The sequence below is a fragment of the Trypanosoma equiperdum genome, assembly GCF_001457755.1.
Source record: "Trypanosoma equiperdum strain OVI genome assembly, contig: ctg_256, whole genome shotgun sequence".
Lineage (NCBI taxonomy): Eukaryota > Euglenozoa > Kinetoplastea > Trypanosomatida > Trypanosomatidae > Trypanosoma > Trypanosoma equiperdum.
The window spans coordinates 1-19,161 of NW_027124150.1; the positions used below are offsets into that span (position 1 = coordinate 1).

The 19,161-nt window shown below is 50.3% G+C and overlaps 3 protein-coding genes and 1 pseudogene across 4 annotated transcripts; all 4 read left to right on the plus strand.

Annotated features, from left to right (window-relative positions):
• Nucleotides 1-47: 47 nt before the first annotated feature.
• Nucleotides 48-2,681, plus strand: TEOVI_000096800 (uncharacterized protein; the record flags this gene model as incomplete). The annotated part of the gene is made up of 1 exon (XM_067224283.1): nt 48-2,681. The coding sequence occupies one exon, from the start codon at nt 48-50 to the stop codon at nt 2,679-2,681; it is 2,634 nt and encodes an 877-aa protein (XP_067080384.1).
• Nucleotides 2,682-4,019: 1,338 nt separating this feature from the next.
• TEOVI_000096900:pseudogene lies at nt 4,020-4,991 on the plus strand (annotated as a pseudogene). The gene has a single exon. A coding segment is annotated over exon 1 (972 nt).
• Nucleotides 4,992-6,373: 1,382 nt separating this feature from the next.
• TEOVI_000097000 (proteasome regulatory non-ATP-ase subunit 9) lies at nt 6,374-7,591 on the plus strand (the record flags this gene model as incomplete). The annotated part of the gene is made up of 1 exon (XM_067224284.1): nt 6,374-7,591. The coding sequence occupies one exon, from the start codon at nt 6,374-6,376 to the stop codon at nt 7,589-7,591; it is 1,218 nt and encodes a 405-aa protein (XP_067080385.1).
• A 981-nt stretch (nt 7,592-8,572) lies between these two features.
• Nucleotides 8,573-18,955, plus strand: TEOVI_000097100 (SPRY domain/Ankyrin repeats (3 copies), putative; the record flags this gene model as incomplete). Its single annotated transcript, XM_067224285.1, has 1 exon — nt 8,573-18,955. The coding sequence occupies one exon, from the start codon at nt 8,573-8,575 to the stop codon at nt 18,953-18,955; it is 10,383 nt and encodes a 3,460-aa protein (XP_067080386.1).
• Between the last annotated feature and the right edge of the window lie 206 nt (nt 18,956-19,161).

The following is a 19,161-nucleotide window of genomic DNA, read 5'->3' on the forward strand; positions in this document are numbered from 1 at the left end:
CAACTAAGGAATCTGAAAAGCAGGAGGAATCACGCCCATCATCTCAAATGTCAAGTAAGGAATCTGAAAAGCAGAAGGAAAAGGCGGTTTCATCCTCGATGTCTAGTGCCTCTTCACTGTCTTCGGAACCTAGGAATAGATATTCAGGCAAGCTGTCTTCGAGTCGTAAATCCATTTCTTCGGTGGGGCGGAGGAACGGAGAGCATTTTTCTTCGTCAAGGGATGGAAGCGGTGAAGGCACGTCGAGTAGTAATGAGTCTTTGACATCTTTAGAAGGTGAAGAAGGCTCTGAGGAAGATTCGTCGACGTCTTTCTCCACCCGTCCTAGTGGCTCTGGCGGTAGTAGAAAAAGAAAGATTGGTAGTGGAAAGGTTGTTGAATCTGTTTATCGCTCAACTAGTGGTGTGTCAACAGCACTAACAATAGGGACCAAAGATGGACTTAAGGTACGGAAGCAGAACAAGGGTGAAGAATGTGCGGATGAAATGAGCAACAAAGCGATGACGAAGGATTCTTGTGCCGGATGTTTTCCCCATCCTTTGTTACCCAAAGTCACAGGAACGAATAAGGAGTACGGGAATGGCGAGGCCGGTAGCGGTCCTTGCGTATGGAAAACCGCTAATGCTAGTCTGTACCGTGGTCCATTGAGGGCAGGAAACAAATCGCTCGGTAGCAGACACTACTCGCCGCGAACGGTGTATCTGGGGAAGCCTGAGGCCAGGGCGAGAGCCGGGGCATTTGGTCTCTCCGCCGCAGGGAGGTTGCGTAAGGCTTACAAGTCGCCCTCAGCACCCTCAGGTGAAGAGCAGAACCGCAGCGGAGGGACTTCCCCCACATCATTAAGGAGAAATATCGCAAGGGTAAAAAGTGAGCTTATGAGAGTTCGTCAAAACATAAAGGCACTTATTCGAAAAAGAACCCCTAGGCGCGCGCTTAAGAGGTCTGAACAAAACTTGAAGTACGTGGATGTGGAGTCTCTACGGCGAGAGCACGAGCACCTGCTGCAGCTTGTTCAAATTTGGGAAACAGGAGAAATAAATATCGACCTGCTTGTGGATAGTGCCAATAGGGAGCTGCGACGCGCAAAAGAAAAGCTTGCCGAGGCCAAAGAGCGGAGGCGTAGGGTTGCATCCGAAAGGCGGCACGCATCACTGGTGATTTCACGGATGGTGAAGGAACGAACAGCGGATGATGATGATAAAAGCAATCGGCAGCGAAAGGAGGGCATGTATGCTCGCCTTACACTTCAAGGTAAGGTGGATGAACTACTTGAAAAAATCAGCACAGCGCGCGGCACCTCGTCAAAACTTAGTGATAAGATTAAGTCACTTGAGAGTCACATGAGGCAGGAAAAATTAACGGATATGAAACCTGAGGAATATCGTGAGTTGCAAAAGATGGTTGAAGGTAATCGAAAACTTATTCATAGACTCAATACTGCCATCATAATTGCTGGGGGTTCTCAGGTACCCTTGACAGTTACGGCTGAAATGAACAATGACGAAGACTTGAGTGGTGTCAAGTTCCCGGGAAAGGCGAAGCTTGATGCTGAGGCGGAGAAACTAGCGAGTAGGGTAAGTCGAATGGACGCGCGAATCGCGGAACTTGTAGAAAAGGTTAGCGTGTTGTTCCCCAACGATCCAAAGATTCGGAGACGTAGTATAAGCAACATGGAGGGGGTAGGTGGGCGGATGGTGAGCTACGAGCATTCGTCAAGCCCTGATGGCAGTCGGCATTTTGCGGCAGGTCAGTCCCCGTCGAAGGCATTCCTTGGGGCACCAGGTGCTTCTATCCGAAGGTCGAGGCTGCCGATGCTAAGCGATGCCACAGGATCCTCGAACCCCCTCAACACGTGGCATTCATCCGATTCGTGGAGCCCTGGGAGGGATGCCACCGGACGGCAGGGGTCTCCCAAGAAAGGGAAAGGATTGGGGGGAGCGGATCGGACCCTACTGCCATCTGTAAGGAAGGTGCCACCAACGTTCATTACATCCTACAAGAATGAGAGCACGACGTCAACCGTTGAAGAAAGCACGCATAGTCGAACCGCGGTGAAGAACATTCCACAGGACAATGGAGCAAAATCAGGCTCGAAGGATGCAGCGAAGGAGCGCAAGCCCGAAAAAGAAACAGAAAGGGAGGTCAAATCAGCCGTTGGTAACGGTGGATCGGAAATCCATAATTGCGAAGCTCCCGGCTCCGTCGCCAGCAGTTCAGGTGAAGCGGACGAAAGCCGTACCCTAAGTACCGGTAGTATGGATAAGAGCTCCAACAGCAACATTCATACCACACCAAACCAAAAGGGTCACAAGCCTGCGAAACAGGAAGCGGATGAACCTTCGGAACGGTACACGACACCGCTTTCCGAGCAGTCGACCGGGCGGTCACAACAGTACACCAGCCCCTCATCGCAACTGTCGTCGGCGACATCTCCATCCTCAGTGGAGCAAGCAAGACCGTCGGCGCGATCGTCATCAGCTTTGTCAGGAGCCTCCGAGCGGTCGTCTGCCTCTTCTCCACTATCCACTTCAATCCGCAAGGAGGACGGTCGCATGTCCAACCAGGAAGAGGAACGGGCTCCTGACAAATCGCCATCGGCAGGTGATGACGTCTCGACAATACCAGACGAGGTGGTTGAGGGGGAAGACTCCGGAAGGGAAACACCCGTCTGGTTACGATAATAACATATGGGTGGCCGGTCTAATGAGGGGGGGGGGAAGACGGGCTTGGGGTTGCCATGTCATGTCAAAATAGAAAATGCGAGTGCCCCATGTGGCAACTCAGGAGGACGTGACTCGTCACACGTTTCGTGTCAGAGGTAGCTTCAGTTCGTTTCGCTCCCATAACCCTCTTTCACCTCCATTGTGCGTGTGTGTGGATGTCACTCTCTTTCTTTTAGTGTGCATTACTACCTCCTGTAGCAGGTTGGTGGAACTAGTGGGGTAGAGGGGAATACCGGACCTTTGTTGTGCATATGCTGCGGATCTTGTATCCGCTTTTGAGCTGTACTTGTTTTGTAAGTTCAATTTCACTCTCCAACGGCGCCTCTCTTCTACCTTTCACCTTTCTGTGCCATTCAAGGTGCTTCAACAAGGGAAGAGCGTGCGATGTTGATTGCTGCACCCGCGGAACCCGTAGGGTGAAAAAGAGAGAGAGCGACCTGTCCATGGCGGCTTAAGGTACAGTCACACCAGACTTTCAGCAGTGTTCAGCGCATCTCAAAAGCGGTGCTAAGTTACTGTCGAGTGGGGTTGTGCCTCTTCCCTTATAGCGGTTGATGCTTGGCATACCAGTTTCGTGTAGGCGTGTTTTCTGGCCGAGGTTAATTGGGTAAAACTGGAGGGTCATGCACTGCGAGGGAGGGAAAATGAAGTAAAGGTAAGAGTATATACAGTTACCTGACCTGGTGTGAGATGCCTATATAACGCAGACACTATGTCATGAGCAAGGGTCTACAGAACCTTAGTTAACGGTGAAATCGCTGCTGTTTGCGATGCGGTGATTCTACCGTCGTTTTTTTGGTGTTACATTTTGGGGGAGAGGAAGAGGAAGAAAGAAATCGCGTTTCGCCCAACGTATGAAGGCAACCTTGTTTAAGTATTTCATTGTTCTTCAAGGTTACCTAAAGTATCCTTCCCATTTTTTTTTTTTCACATCCCTTAGGCAACAAGATAAAGCAAAAAAAAGGGGGGTCGGTGTTGTTACGTGGACATTCATAGTTTGGAACATAAGGTGTGGAAGCGGCTGAGGGTCCTTTCCGCACCCAGTCGGTGCTATTTGTCCCGCTTGAGGCTTCTGCCGCCATCGCTATCCAAAAGCAGTGCCCCATTGCTGGGGACGATACTTAACAAGAGAATTTTTTAAAAGAAAAAAAAAAGGCTCCCGCACGAGGAAGCCAATAGAGCATCTGTCCGAGAAGCGCGGATATTAGGAAGAAAGGTAAGGAGAAAATTCTGCAGGGACATAACAAGTACACACACCCATAATATTATTATTCGTAATATTCTGATATTTTCTTCATGTCTTCGGCGGCGGAAAAAAAACATGCACCGCTCGTGGATGTGGTGGCAGGAGGACTGGGTTCGGCAGCCGCTAAATCCTTGCTTGCCCCGTTTCAACGTATCGTCATACTTCAGCAGCTGGGAGAACATAGGAATCTCAATACATTTCAACTCGTCAGTCACATCAAAAGAAATGAAGGGTGGAGGGGCTTTTGGAGGGGGAATTTAACATCGATGATTATTCGGGTGCCGTACTCTGGTATGCAGTTTGTCACATATAGCAGGTTGAAGTTCCTTTTCCAAGACCTCTCTGAAAGATATGTGCGGCCACCCAAAGGGGATGACGGAGACATTCGGAACGCGAGCAGGCACGTGGAGACCGCCGAGTTGTTTCTAATGAAGTGTGGTGCGGGGGGTATATCTGCTACTATCGCGGGAGTTGCCGTGTACCCAGGCGAGGTGGTTCGCCTGCGCCTTATGTCAGGAGAGAAGCAATTCAAAAGTATCATGGGTACGATACGCATCATTCACGCCGAGACGAACTCCATGAAGAACTTTTACCGTGGGCTCGGGGCATCCCTGCTGCAGCGAGTGCCGGACATTCTTATCAACTTTGCTACTTACGAAACGATCAAGTATAAGCTGATGGAGAAAGATTTCCTTAAAGATCATCCATCTTATAAGAATGCTATATCCACAACCATTGGCGGGGCGACAGCTGCCGTGGCGTCTATTGCAGTCTGTTTCCCCCTCGACGTGGCAAAGCGGCGGATTGGCATGTCTGGTCAAGGAAAGAGTGGAATTGTGCACCGGGGCGTTCGCGAATGTTTGTGGCATGTATACCGCTACGAGGGCATCCGAGGGTTATACGGTGGGGCGAGCGTAGAGATAATGCGCTGTGTCCCGCAGGTGGTGCTCATGTGGTTCTTCATAGAGGCAACGCAGAAGTTTCTCACAAATTACGGGTTCGGTAGCGACGCGCAGCCGTGAAATAGCTGAGGGGGGAAGTGGTCGATATTTAGTTTTTGGGAACCGAACGACAAATTTTAAGTTGGACTGCAGCTTTGTACTGTCGTACGGCACGAGAATTGTCAACATCATCCACCCTCATGTGTAGTAGGTGAATAGAGCGCAATGCGAAGTCAGCTTCCCCACTAAGGTGTTTGGACTTTTGAAGCATAGGCGGAGCGACAGCATCTGCGGATATTTTTTGGTTCAGTCTGCTTCGCTTCTGTGGAAGCAGCAACTTTTACGTCCCTTTAATCCACAAATGCACTCTGCGTACTCCGCGCGTTTGTGCTTTTGGGTTTGGATCGTAGCGGCATTGCTGTTTCCTAGCGTTTCCTTACAAACGTCCTTCTGGAAAGCTCAACAGCCTTTCCAACTGGGTGTAAGGATTTTCCTCCTTTCCTGTAAACATAAAGACTCTATGGGAGTCAACCGCCTAATTTTATTTTGTTATGCTTTCATCTTCTTTTTTTTTTGTTTTTGACATAGACTTGTTTATTTTCTTCATTCCCCTTTTTCTTTTCCGTTGCTCCCCATCACAGCAAAGAAAAAAAATAAAAGGGCTGCAGGGCAGCAACATTTGGTCGCTGCGTCCCAGACAGGACAAAGTTAATTAACAACTCAGTCTTCGTGAGGCTGGGGTGGCCACTTGGTTTCTCGTCCAGGCGAGTATAAGGCTGGTCGCAGGCAATTAGTCGAGTGGAATCACCACGTTGTTCAATTTACCGGAAATTTTAAGGGAATATATTACGTTTGTATAGTTAAACGTTTATGCGATAAATATATGTATTGGTTTTTTTTATATTGATTTATGGTGCTGTTTACCATATTTGGCTTTTTGTTTTTCCAGCTCCTTCCTTCTTTTGCCATGTGATTGGGTTAAAACTAGTGGGGCGGTGGGGTGTGCGCCTTCAGCGTGATTGGTGCTAATATGAAAAAGGAGAAAATGTAACTTCTGTCGATCAGGGGAAGAAAGAAAGGAGGGCAAACAAGTTTGAAGTGTGAGTGGTACATTTTTGCTCGTGTGGGTTCCGTGCGGGTTGCGTCCCCGCTGACGCTAACGTTGCGTGTCACTACTCGCTCTTCACACCTTCAATTTGTTTACTTAACATTATGTTTGGCTGCGTGTGTGGATTTCGTCGAAAGAGAGAAGAAACAAAGCAAAAGGGAGAAAGGGCGGTCACAATCAGAAAGAAAAAAAAGGAGAAATTTGATAACTAAGTACTCGGTGCCTGAACCAACTGAAGGGGGAAGGTAGAGAAGGAAAAACCGAGAGAAGTGCTTCAACAAAAAAAAACGGAGGAGCAGAGAGCACGACGACACTTGTTTTGCAGGCCCATATAGCGCAAAAGTCCACGACAAATATGGAGGAGCGGACGCTGCAGTACCTGGATGGGATTATTATTACCCTCAGGCAGGCGGGAAGCTATGGGACGGCGGAAATATTGGAGCGGGCGAGAGAAGAATTAGCTGGCGCTCAGTGGTGTGAAATGACAGACAGCCTGCTGCAGGCCGTGCACGATCCCATCGTTCTCAAATCAGCTTACGAACTGCATGAAAATGTGCTGAGAACAGTACGCATGGAAATGTCGCCTGTAGCGTACGTAAAGTTACTGCATACAGTCTGTTTTAGTCCAAATGTTTCATTGCAAATGGCGCTAGAACTCGTTGATAACGCAGTAACTTCATTATCAATAAACCCCTCTGAACAGGGGGGGAATGCGGCCCGCTGTATCCGTGCGCTTTTGCTCCTCGATAGGCAGAACGGCTGTGATCATATCATTCCGCTGGAGGCGGCTGCGCAAGAAGCACACGACATTCTTGATTCTGTGGAAAATTTTATTCACTCGAAGCAGATGCATGAAGTGGACCCTGTCCTCACGGCGCTTCACTGTCAAGCCAGGGGAAAGGATTACAAGATGCGGCGGCAGTATACACAATACTACAAGAACGCTTTCGAAACCGTAAAGAGTGCGGAGCGCGCTGAGATGGCCATTCTTGAGAGTGATATGATGACACTTGCCTATGATACAGCCATAGCAGCGCTTCTGTCGGAGGAAATACACAACTTTGGGAAGTTTCTCAATTATCAGTGTTTTACCGAACGGTTAGCCGCGAGCGCTGAGCACCTCTGGATCCTCGAGTGGCTTCGTATCTGCAACGACGGGAAGGTTGAGGAATTCGAGCAGTATGCTGAGACGCACCGCAGCCACATTGAGTCGAACCCCGTACTGACTCGTGCACTCGCATCTGTCGTGCACAAAGTGCGACTGATGGCGCTTCTGCATCTTGTCTTCTACACACCATTCAATGAACGAACCTTCGCCTTTGACCTGATTGCACGGCGGTGCGCAGTGCCCCTAAAGCGTGTGGAACCACTTCTTCTTGCGGCGCTGGCCCAGGGAATTATCATCGGCAAGATCGACGGCCTTTCGGAGGAAGTGCATATTACGTGGGTGGAGCCGCGAGTTTTGAGCCTGCAGGAGGTAAAGGAGCTGGCTGAGCACGTGTCGCACTGGAAAAAAAAGGTTATGGCACTCTCTCAATCAGTGATGGAGATTACGCAGCAAACTCCCAACTAGCGTTTCCTTTCCCTTTTTTCTCTGTTGTGTTTGAGGGGAGAAGGAGTAATCCGGAGAACAAGCAAAGACGAAATAGTCATGGGTGAAAATAGAGAAGGATGAGCGAATGCAAAAACGGGAGGGGAAAGAAAGGGCGGTGTACGAGCCCTTCATGTCTGCACATATCTCAAGAAAGGGGGGAAACTGACGGGGGTTGCGAAGAAAGATATGGTTCTGAAGGGTTTTTGTTAGTGCCGCTGTTAGTTGCAACCTCGCGGAGGCGGGGAAACGTGGCAGCTCTCATATAATATAACTCCGACGGTCACCCGTCGTTTCCTCTTGCTCCTTTCCTACCTTCACTGTCGCTGTTACGCCCTCACTATTTCTGTTGCCTCTACGTCTGCCCCGTTTTTGCCTGTTTACTTAAAGAGAAGGTGGGGGATTGTTTGCCGCAGTGTGTGTGTGGGGAGGGGCACTTCTATGACACCACACCCTATCCGTACTTTCTTTTCCTTCCGTGTTCCACTGGCGGAGACCCGTGATGTCTCTGGGAGCGCATTAAGGGGTGACGAGTTTGGAATATCTCGCATTACTGCGCGGTGACGACTCAAATGTTCTGGTTTAAGGCAGAACGAAGCCTGTGGCTGCACTGAGTGTAGACCGTCCTACTGTCTTTTGTTTTACTTCCGTCTTTCTCCCACTCATTTCACCTTTTTAATTCGTGTGCTTGTGTGTATCTGGTTGCCAGTAGTAGGCATACAGAACAGTGCAATAGCGAGGAAAGTGCTGTAACGAAGTGCAGGGCTGCTTTGTTCTTTGTCACAGGAGCCCCGCAGCCCTTCGCACCTAACCGTATAAATACGTTAGTAACCACATAACAAGTACAAAACTAGATAGACGTTGGGGTGGGAGTAAACGGAGAGAAAAGGGAAGAAACATAGATCACTTCACCATTCCACCTCACTCATTCACAATTTCAGCTGCGGTTTCTCACCCAAACCTATGACAAGTGCTGCCGCACTCCGACCCCCTGTGACACTGCTGTGGGATGCCAGGGTCAGTTGCTCCACACAGGAGAAGGGGAAGCAAGACGGTAGTTCGCCGGTGTTGGATTCGGAGCCCCATATTATCTCCCTGGGTGAGCTAGATGTGCTCAGCTGCAGCGATGAGGAATTAGAACTTCACCTTAATGGCATCAGGGATCTTGTACAAAGCAGACCGGACTCATGGCTGAAAAAGAAAGGTGGAAAGGGATTCTCAAAAAGGCAATTGGCCCTCATACAGGATGAGTTAGTGCACTACCAGGGGGTGCTGAAGCAAGCAAATGAAATACTTAGTTGGCTACTCTGTCGGCTTAACGACCGCATAAGTGTGCTGCGCCGTGATGAGTCCATGTTGCGCGAGTATTACGAGAGCCTCGAACGTGGAACGGGAATTGATGAGGATTACAACATGCACAAGAAAGACAAATTTCACCGGAGATTGCGGGAGTCAAAGCGGAGGGCGCCCATCAAACGATATTCGAAGGAGCTAGAATTTTTGACTTCGCGCCACACGCAGTTAGTGCAGCTGTTGACCACAGTCGAGTCAGAAGAACGCGCTTACAATGTGCGCGGGGCGGACGAGGACACCAGCCGGCGAAGTAAATTGTTGAGCCCCGAAGATACGAAAATTGAGGAAATATATAGGGACGCCGCCGCCGCTGGTGGGGGTAAAGCAGTTACACTAATGCGCATGCGTGCACTGCAACCACTGATCAGAAAAGAACAGGAACTTCGCTTTGTGCCACCGCTCTTAGCGTCAGATGTCCACTCACGTTTACGGAAGGAAATTATACTACCCTTCTCCGTCCGCGTACTGGCGCTAAAAATTGAAAAGGGTAATATCATTGGTGACAAATTTGTCCAGTGGTATATTAACACAGTGGTGGATCCCCTGACAATGGCCCAATTAGTAGAGCTTGTGCCGCGCGAGCACCTCGTGACAACTACAGTCCGGCTCGCGAAGGTCTGCGATGCGTACCCGCAGTCGCGGCGTGCCCAACCCCTTCCGGATATATCACACGTCGTTTTGGAGTCCGTTTCTGAAGGTCGTATTGATGCCTTTGCGTCGCTCGTTCTTTCCACCTCAGCGACGTGCACGCGCGCTCTTCGGGACAAGGATGAAGAAGCCATTATTCTTTTCTCTGCTGTAATAACCGCGCAGGTGGAAGTTATACGGCGTATTATATCAGTTGGGTTCTACAACACTAATGCCCTCAATGTCTGGCTATTCTTAAATCCCAACAACAAGTGTAACTACTATAAGACGTACGTACACGAAACAACGAACAATGTAAAGAAATATCTAAGCTCGCTGTCACGCAGCAGTCGTGATCACCTAAGTACGGAGGGCGCAGAAGAAGATGTTATCGAAATGGCACAAATCACCCTGACACAAAAATGGGAGGAGTGGGACAGCTCGCTTCTCACCGGCGGGTTGGGCGCCAGTCTGCGACACTTCTTAAATAACCGCCTCCTATGGAAAAGGAATACATCAACCCCAAAACCTCGCAGCAGTGCAAGTAGAGGAGGGAGGGACAGTGCAGCAGAGGGGTGGGAAAAGGGGCACGGGATGGACGTCAGTCTCAGCGTCAGTTTTACTCCCTCCCTTCTGAACAAACTTACTTCCGGGGACCCAACGTTCTCGTCACTGCTTTCGAGAAGGAAATTTGATCGCCTGCCGATGTCCGCCCCAAAGTGCGCCGTTCTCCCTGCTACCAGCACACCGATGTTACGTCGTGTAGATCCGTGGGGTTACACACCTCTTGAGACAACTGGAGCACATCTGCTGCTTGTTGGGGACACGTCTACAGTCAATGCGCACGTGGTGCGGCTCCCAGCACGGCGGATGACCAAGTGGAATGAGCACGTCCCTAACGAGCCACAGGATGTGCGGATGCAACGAGATCAAATGCAAACTTTAATAGACTCACATGGCACTCGGTTTTACTATGAAGTGCACATTTCGTTATTCTTCTTGATTAACGATGTGCCCCTGAGCCCTTCACCGTTTGAGTACACAGCCGCAGCCTCGGAAAATGCGACAAGTGAAGGTCTACCTTCTCAACAGCGGTGTACGGCTTACGTTGGTTGGTGTTCTGAGGAGTGCGTGGCGGCTGCTGACGGTTACTCCTCAAACCAGCCGCTTGGCAGTGACACCTCTTCTATAGGTATCTCGTTCGACGTCGTACACAGACATAGGTTGGACGAGCTCACAGAGGAAGTTATTCTGCGACCCATGAAACACGCAGTGGGGTGCACCAACACCATCGAGGTAGCTAATGATGGTGGAGAAATGCAATCGGTTTCATTGATTCGGATGTACTTTCAAAGCTGGAACCGGACTCCCGATGGCGCAGATGAGAATGGTTCTGTATCGGATGATGCCATCTCCTTCGGAGAGAGCAGAACATCGTGGGTGTATTCCGGATTAGGAACCTTCAGTTCCGAAGGCTTTTCCTTGGAAAAACCCCGACAGCCAAGTGAGACCGTCGTCCCTTTTGTGAAATTAGTCGGAGAAGGAAATGAAGAGAGCGCGACCGAAGAGGACGATTCTGACGACATACCTCGTGTAATTCGCAATGTCTTTAGGTTGGCAGGTGTACCGGTATACAAGTCGCAATCAATTGTTATTGGGTGCCACGTTGACATGACAACACGATCAGCATCCTACACTGTTAATGGGGTAAGTCTTGGGACAGTTTTCACAGCACTTCCTTCAGCAACAGGACTCCGACCAGCGGTGAGCTTGCAGGTTTCCGAGGAAATGAAGTCGATCCTCCAAGGTGTGAATCAGAGTGATTCCACGGTCGTCCGTTTCGTTTTTGACAGACACTTACTACTTTCGCACCACATGGAGTTGTTGGAACCTGGCGCAGTAGAAATCGAGTCGACCACCCGCAGCAGCTCGTTGCAGGATATTAAACCCCTGGGGGGCTCAGAAGAGGTTGAATTAATCCCGGGAATGGGCATTACCAAAGATGCGCTATTATTCGACGGAGATATGATGCAGTGCGCGATGGTAAGACTTCTAACGGGAGCAGAAAGGGGTTCGTGCAGTGACGCCTTTGACGACGAAGAACTGATGAAAGGTGGTAGGGAAAGCATATCGCTTGGGACAGCGCTGAGAGTGAGGACTTCGTCGATACGGGCACTACTCAACAACCCGACGCCCAATGAAGACCTCCTGTTCTTTCCTCCAGTACTGTTAAGGCGCCGCAGTGACGAATCAGAAAAAGTAGCGAGTGGTATAACAATCATCCCTGAAGATGCGATGTTAGCCCCACTGTGTGCCGCGCTTGCCATGCGACAACGCATCGCCGCCTATCAGATCGTCATCCACCCGTTGTTGGACTTTGAAACGAGTAATCACATAATGTTGCAACAACGGCGCATGGCAGTACTTGCATGTTCAACACTGGGATACGAAGAGGTGTTGTATGTTCTTCTCCAACGAATGGCAATACATGAGGTGGTCGCCCTGTTTTCAATCAAAGCACCGGCGGCTCCGCAAGATTCGCAGCCGAAGTTAAATAGACGCTTTGCCATAATACCCGCTAATAGCGCCAACAAAATAACGTCCGCAAGCACATTACAATACTTCCATTATACACCACTTCACTGCGCACTTCTCGAGGGACATACCAACTGCGCACATCTGTTGCTTTTTTACCTCAACCGCGCGCTTGGCAAAGAGTACTTGCGGCATGCCCTTAACGTCTTTTCTCGCGGTGGTGAAACGGCACTGGTGATTTCCTCTCGCGTCGGCTACACCGACATCGCAAAGCGGCTGCTTGCATTGGGTGCCTCGCCATTCTTGTTCGATCGCGTCACGAGATCAAATTGTCTAGAGCTCGCCTGCGCGGGCGGTAGTGAAGAGATTGCGTTAGCGCTTTTGGACACCCCAGACTTCCACTCACCCGTTGCGGTCAATCAAGCCGGCTCAGCCCCTCCACTTTGCTGGTGTGCACTGAAAAACATCAGTGCCCTGGTGCGTCCGCTGCTTGAAAACGGTGCTGACCCCAATGTTACACTAGATGGACCAACACCTCTTTTTTTGGCTGTAATGTTCGAGAGTCAGGAAGTGGCATTGGAGCTTCTTCGGTATTGTGAATCAACAGCGAACAAAACCGCGCCAAGTGCGAATGCTTACCGGGCTGCGTTGCGAAAGCGCTTTGGTGCACCCACTGCACGGCGCCCAGGCGGGGAGGAGCTGGGTGATGAAGGTCCTCTGGCAATGCTGGATGTGGATGCGATGGACCCCCGAACCCAATGCACCGCTTTGCACTTGGCTTGCGAGAATGGACAGTTGGCGGTGGTGCGTGCCCTCATTGCAGGGGGTGCGCAGTTGAATGTACAGAACAAAGCAAGCTTCGCAACTCCGTTACACTTAGCGGTCGAGAGTGGTCACGAAAAGGTTGCACTCGATATAGTTGAGTACGCGAAGAACAAGCTGCGACGGGGTCATGAGGTATTAGATATTAACGCCATTGACAAATCGGGGGATACGGTTCTACACGCCGCAGCGCGGAAGGGAATGCTCTCTGTCATCGAGTATATTATGTCTCAGTTCAGTGAGGAGGAGGTGGCTCGAATCCACAAAAACCATGATTTCTCGAAGCGCCCCAGTCCTGCAAATGTCCTGGCAGTCAACCGCCAGGGACACACACCACTTCTCGCGGCCATCCACGCGCATCAGGAAGAGGCCGCACAACTTATTGCATCGCTTGTGCCCGATTACTTGGCAAACCCCGGAGGTGCTATTGTGAGTGGGACGTGTGTGGCGATCTCAGAAAGTGACGTAGAGGGACTCGATAACGTGACACTATTTCTTCTTTCCTCACCCAATTATGTTGCAACGGAAGACTTTCGAAAAAGATTCTTTGATCATTACAATGCGAAACGTGCGGAGATGGATTTAAGTGAAGACTATCCCAATTCGGAGGAAGTCCGAAGGCCACGTGTGGCTCTCCATGTCAATAAACGTCACAGCAAGAGGCGTGGTCGCCGTGTTCGTGTTGTGCCCTCCTTCAGGAAGCAGAGAATGTCTTTCCGGCTCAGCATATCCAGCATGTATGGCGTAGGAAGGAGTCGTGGCTCAACAAGCGCCGTCGCAAGGGACGTCAGGACCGAAGACTCGCGTTCCAGGTGGGTTGTGGCAAATGAGCATTTAGCCCGTTCGAAGATGACCCGAATAGCACCAAGACGGTGCAGTATGTTTGTGAGAATGTTGCTTGCAAAGGGATATCGGAACCCCACCACGCGGAAGACTATACAGTTTCTGAAGCAAGGGTTTGCCATTGACGAACTGTATGCCATGCTAGATGTAATCTCGTTTGAGACCCTACGGAAAGCACAGAGTCACTGGTCAATGCAATACACAGACTCCATTATCAGCTTTCTTCACATGTTTGGGGGCGTGCACGTCGCTCCGATCGATGCAGTTCTTTTTATCAGAAAACTGTTCTACTCTCATGAGTTGACGGAGAACGTGGACAAGGAGCAGGTTGAAGAGTCAAAGCAAAAGCTCATGAACATGCGGCCCCTGTGCCGCGACCTTGTAAACATGGTTCGAACCCGTGGAACTCTTACAGATTGCGTGGAGGACATGCGTCAAATGGTTTTGCAGTCTGGTCTTAGTGGTGACAAACTCACAGAGGAACTTACGTCACCATTTGGTTACACTGTGCTTCAGTTAGCCGCAACATTGTCATTGGCCAACGTCTGTACTTACCTCATTAATGAATGCCACATGAGTCCACTATTTGTTCCCGCTGGCCACTCAGACGAAAGCACATCCAATGCTACAACAACCCGGGCACGGAGTGACGACGAAGACAGCGAGCAGAAATGGCTTCTGTCACCCTTTCGACTTGCTGTACGCACCCTTAACATAGAGGTGATAACCGCCTTTCTTGCTTGTGATTACAACTCTTTTAGCATACATGACATGCTGGACCATAAAGAACTACCGATTGCCGACCCATTTCAGAGAACGGCGATCCAGGAACTTCTGTCCAAGCCAACGGATACACTCTCCGATGAAGCAATTGGGTCCATCGTTACCGTTTTGAGGCTCCTTCTGAGGCATGGGGTGTCCGTGCAGGGTAATTTTGACGCCCTAGGGAATGATGCGTGGATGATGGCTGTTTGTTCGTCCCCAGGGAAGGGTATCGCCTTGCAAGTCTTTCTGGAGGAGCATGTGGAACTGGGCGAAGAGGATATTGCAAGTGAAACTGGTGAAAGTTTCACTCAACCGGCATTCAGCGACGGGAACAGGGACGAGGAGGAGGAAGAGGAGGATGAGGAAAGGGAACAGCACCCACAGACTGAGTGTAGCAGTGAAGCAGACGGAGGGAGATCTGAAGATTTTCTGACCGAACCGTCAGCTTCGATGGTATCAGAAACTGCGACCATGAACAGTTCTCTAAGTTTAGTCTTGACTATGCGTCGCAAACCCGGTGAAGCTCTTGCGTCCTTCGGGTACGTACGGCGACGTGTTGGTAGGCGTCGTGGTCAAAGGTCGAGTGAATACTACGCCTCGCTCATTTTTGCATGTGCGGAAAATAACCCACAGCTCCTTGCTAAGTTCATAACTGAATATCCGCATGTCCTTTCAACGGATGTCATTAATTCTAAGACGGGGGAAACGCTTTTGATGTACCTGCTACGCCGAGCATCGGATCTGTATGTTTTGGAATGTGGGTTGCGTAATCTGTTCCTATGGGAGGGTAAGACCGATGCTCCTACACCCTCACCAGATTCTGCCGGGGCGTTACTCTACGACACCCCTCAGACGCACCCCACCGTTGAATCAGGCAGCACGCCTTACCGCGACCCCCTTACAATCCCGGGCGTTCGGATTCTTCTTGGAGTTGTGGATCAGCTCCTGCGAACATTCAGTTTCAACAATCTGCATTACGAGTGCAATGGGCAAACCGCCCTAACACTAGCCGCGCGGCTCAGTTGTAATCCGGCTGTTCGACACATTGTAATACAGGGGTGCCAACAAGCGGGGAGTGACACAACAACGGTTGTGCTTAGTTCGCCGTCGAAAAGCTCGACCAAGGTCTTAGGGTGGGGGACGCTAAGCGGAGGCGACAGGAGCCCCGCACGAATGAGTAGCCCTTGCAATGAGGGACTCCAGAACGAATTGCGCATATTTAATTGTTGGATGTCGCTCTGCAATTGTTTGTATTACACCGAAGAAGATATGGAGGCTTTGTTTGCAGTTCTACGTCACCTGCCGAGTAGCATAAGGGTGTCATTCCTGGGAATGGTGTACCCTAACTTGCACCCGATGGTTGCCCTGCGTGTAGCAGTTCTGTACACTAATGCTATGAAACGTATTCTTATCAAGCCTATGGTTTCAAGTACTTTTTGGTGCAGCGTATTCTATGCCCAGTTTGTTGGACGACTGGAAGAGGAAGTATTGAGGAATGGCAAGTGGAACACACTTCTCAGTATACTACTACCGTGTGCCTCCGCGATTCCCATATACCTCTTGAAATCAATGCCATCATTTCCAGAGACGTCCCCCGATGACCTTTTGCCCGGCACTTCACTGGCGAGCGTCACGCCCACGGAACAAAGTACCGAGAGAATAGCAAGAGGGAGTGTGTTGCAGCAGCCGTCAAACTGGAGAACGATAATCAACGGGACAGAGCAGTACATCAAACAAATTGCTACAGCAGCTGTATGTGCTGTGGCACCGGTGCATCTTACCTCTGGTACACAAAGCTATAAGAACCTTCCTGCAGTTCGGCAAAGTTTTCTTTCGGAGATGGCCTCACACTTTCACGAAGTGCTCGAACTGGCAGTGCGCTTTGACAACTGTGCTCTACTTAGTGCACTTATAAATATGCTTCCAGCTGATCTTTGCCACTGTCTAAAGTTCGAGTGGCGTTGTTTGATGGAAAAGAACCACCTTCCAGTGATTGCGGTGACTGCAGGGAGCGTTAACGTGCTAAAGTACCTTGAACGCATTCCAGAAGCGGGGCGGTATGTGACCTATGACCGTTATGACCGCATCGACACGGATACTGGCATGCCTGATGACTATGCTGCAAATGAACACAATGCACAGCAGGATGCAACTCAGCCTCGTCGGCGCTCGATCAGTCTACCTTCCATCGCGTTCCTAGGGAGTAACGAAAGGCCCCAAAACACCTTAAGCCCCCACAAGGGCTTAGATAAGGCAGGCGATGCTTCGCCGAGTGAGAAGAAGCAAAGCGAGGGTGGACAATTGAAGGGATCCAACAGTGGAACGGCGGCGGGTAATAGTCAAGAAGCCGGTGACACCACAAAGGAAGGGACTCTCCACAGCTGGGATGTGATATCTGCTGTTCATCAGCGAAAGGCAGTTGGGGCAGTGACGTGGGGTGTAGGCGCGGCCGCCCGTCCGGTGTCCATGCACAAACAATCCGTCTCAAAAGAATCATCAAACACGACGATGAAGCTATCTCGGGGAAGACAGCACGGTGGCGCTACGAGGCGCCGTAGTGCGGGCACCGGCAAATCGTTTAACGTCACTCCAGCCTCATCAGCACCCGATTCGTGGCGTAGCGGTGCAGATGGAAAGCCGAAGTCATCGCCATCGAAACGGAGACTGTCACTGGAGGGGGGGCCGGGAACGGGCGGAACTAGTTTCACTTCGCCCTCGAGAGGTATGAGGCTTTTCTCGATAACCCCTGAGGTGCGGGAGCAGCCACGTTACTTCGCGTACTATCTCTGTGATTGGGCTCTTCATACCACCTTACTGCTGCACGCACCATATCCGTCAATGAGAATGATAGAGACCCTCCTGCACCTCATGGACAATCGGGCTCCCCTCAGTGCATCCGCGATACACATGTTCCTCGCGGCCTCGCGCCCAATGAATCACTGGTCCTCTGGCGAAGGTGAACATATCACACTTAACTACACCACGCCCACACACGGTGATACGATTCTGCATCTTCTGGTGCAGAACCACCAGATACAATTGGCACGGTACTTCCTCGCCGCGGCGCACTGCTTCTTCGCCTGCTACCAATACGACCAGCCGTCTACCGTTCCGCCGAACTTCCCGGTGAGCAGCGAGAGGGGGACCTGTGGAGACACAGTAGACAGTGACTCTAGATATCCTGCCGTGTTCTTGCGAAGCATGCTGCGCACAAATAAACATGGGCTGACAGCTTTTGATTATGCCCGGGGGATGATGGTGTCGGTACTACAAGAATACGGATGTGTTCCACCAACCTACCGCCCCAACCCCCGTGAGTTTTGCCACACCGTTCGGCTCGTTGATGGCATGAGTACCTTCCAAAGAGTTCCTCAGCTTCTTCTTGTCTCCCCAGACTTTGTGAAACTGCGTGACAACGTGCGCACAAATACAAAGCAGCAAGACCCGTCGGTCAAACCAGTTATCACAGACGCCACGATACAACGGAATCAAGCAGCTGCACTCCGCATCACACGGTCACATATCCTCACCACCATCCTTGCAGATGATGTTAGCTTGCTGCACCTTGGCCTCTGTGCTGCGGATGACGAGCTCGTGCTTGAAAATATTGAACGTAGAAGAAGAAAAAGAGCAGCTGAACTTTACCATCCTGCTGCTGCTTCAGGACGAAGCATGTCAAGTCCGCGAGGGCCCTCAATACGGGACCAGCAAGGTGGCAACCAAAGGTTAACTCGCCTTCCGCACATCGGCGGCGCAGCAGAAACTGCTGCTCGGACGAGTACCCCGGCCAGTGGTGGTCGGAAGGTTGACAAGGAAATGCACAGCATGATGAAACTCATTGACTCTCTTCAAAAACGTGGTCTTGTTGTATTCCCGCTGCTACTACCCGCGACAGAAGATGACAAGAAACGCACGGCAGCAATACATAGCAATGATGGATTAGCCCTCCAACTGGCCATGACACCTATGACCGTAGCACTCCAACAAGGTGCAGTTAAGCTCGAGGTGGCGACTGTAACTTCCCCCAACCCCACACAACAACAGCAGCAACAACACCGCAGTCCTGTAAGTGCTACCGAGCCCTTGGACAGCATGTACAACAATGACGTGCAGGACGCGACAATATCACCACGCTCGCTACAGCCTTACACGTTCCCACCGAAAGACACCCCCAGACAGCACCCTGCCAATATGCTGGAGGCATGGTTAGCAAGCAGCAAAATGCAAAAGGGAGTGCACACCAAAGTAAGCCAGGAGCTACATCAGAATACTCAGGCGATAATAAGAGTCATGGAAAAAGGAAACTGTTCTCGGTCAGCAAAACAAATCGGACTTACTGTGTCAATGCCGTACGAAATACGCAACGAAGAAAGCACCACTAAAGAGTCATTCAGAAAATAAATGTTCAAAACACACAAAAAAATGTAAACAAGCACTTACTAATTATCAAAATTAAAAATCACATTTTCACAATAGAAACAAGTAACGGAAAAAAATGCTGAAAAATAAAAAATATACACCCAAACCTACAAAAACACTTTATCACTCTACAACAGACAGGAAGAAAAAAGACACCTAGTTTGTAAGGAATGTTGTGGCCTGGAAAC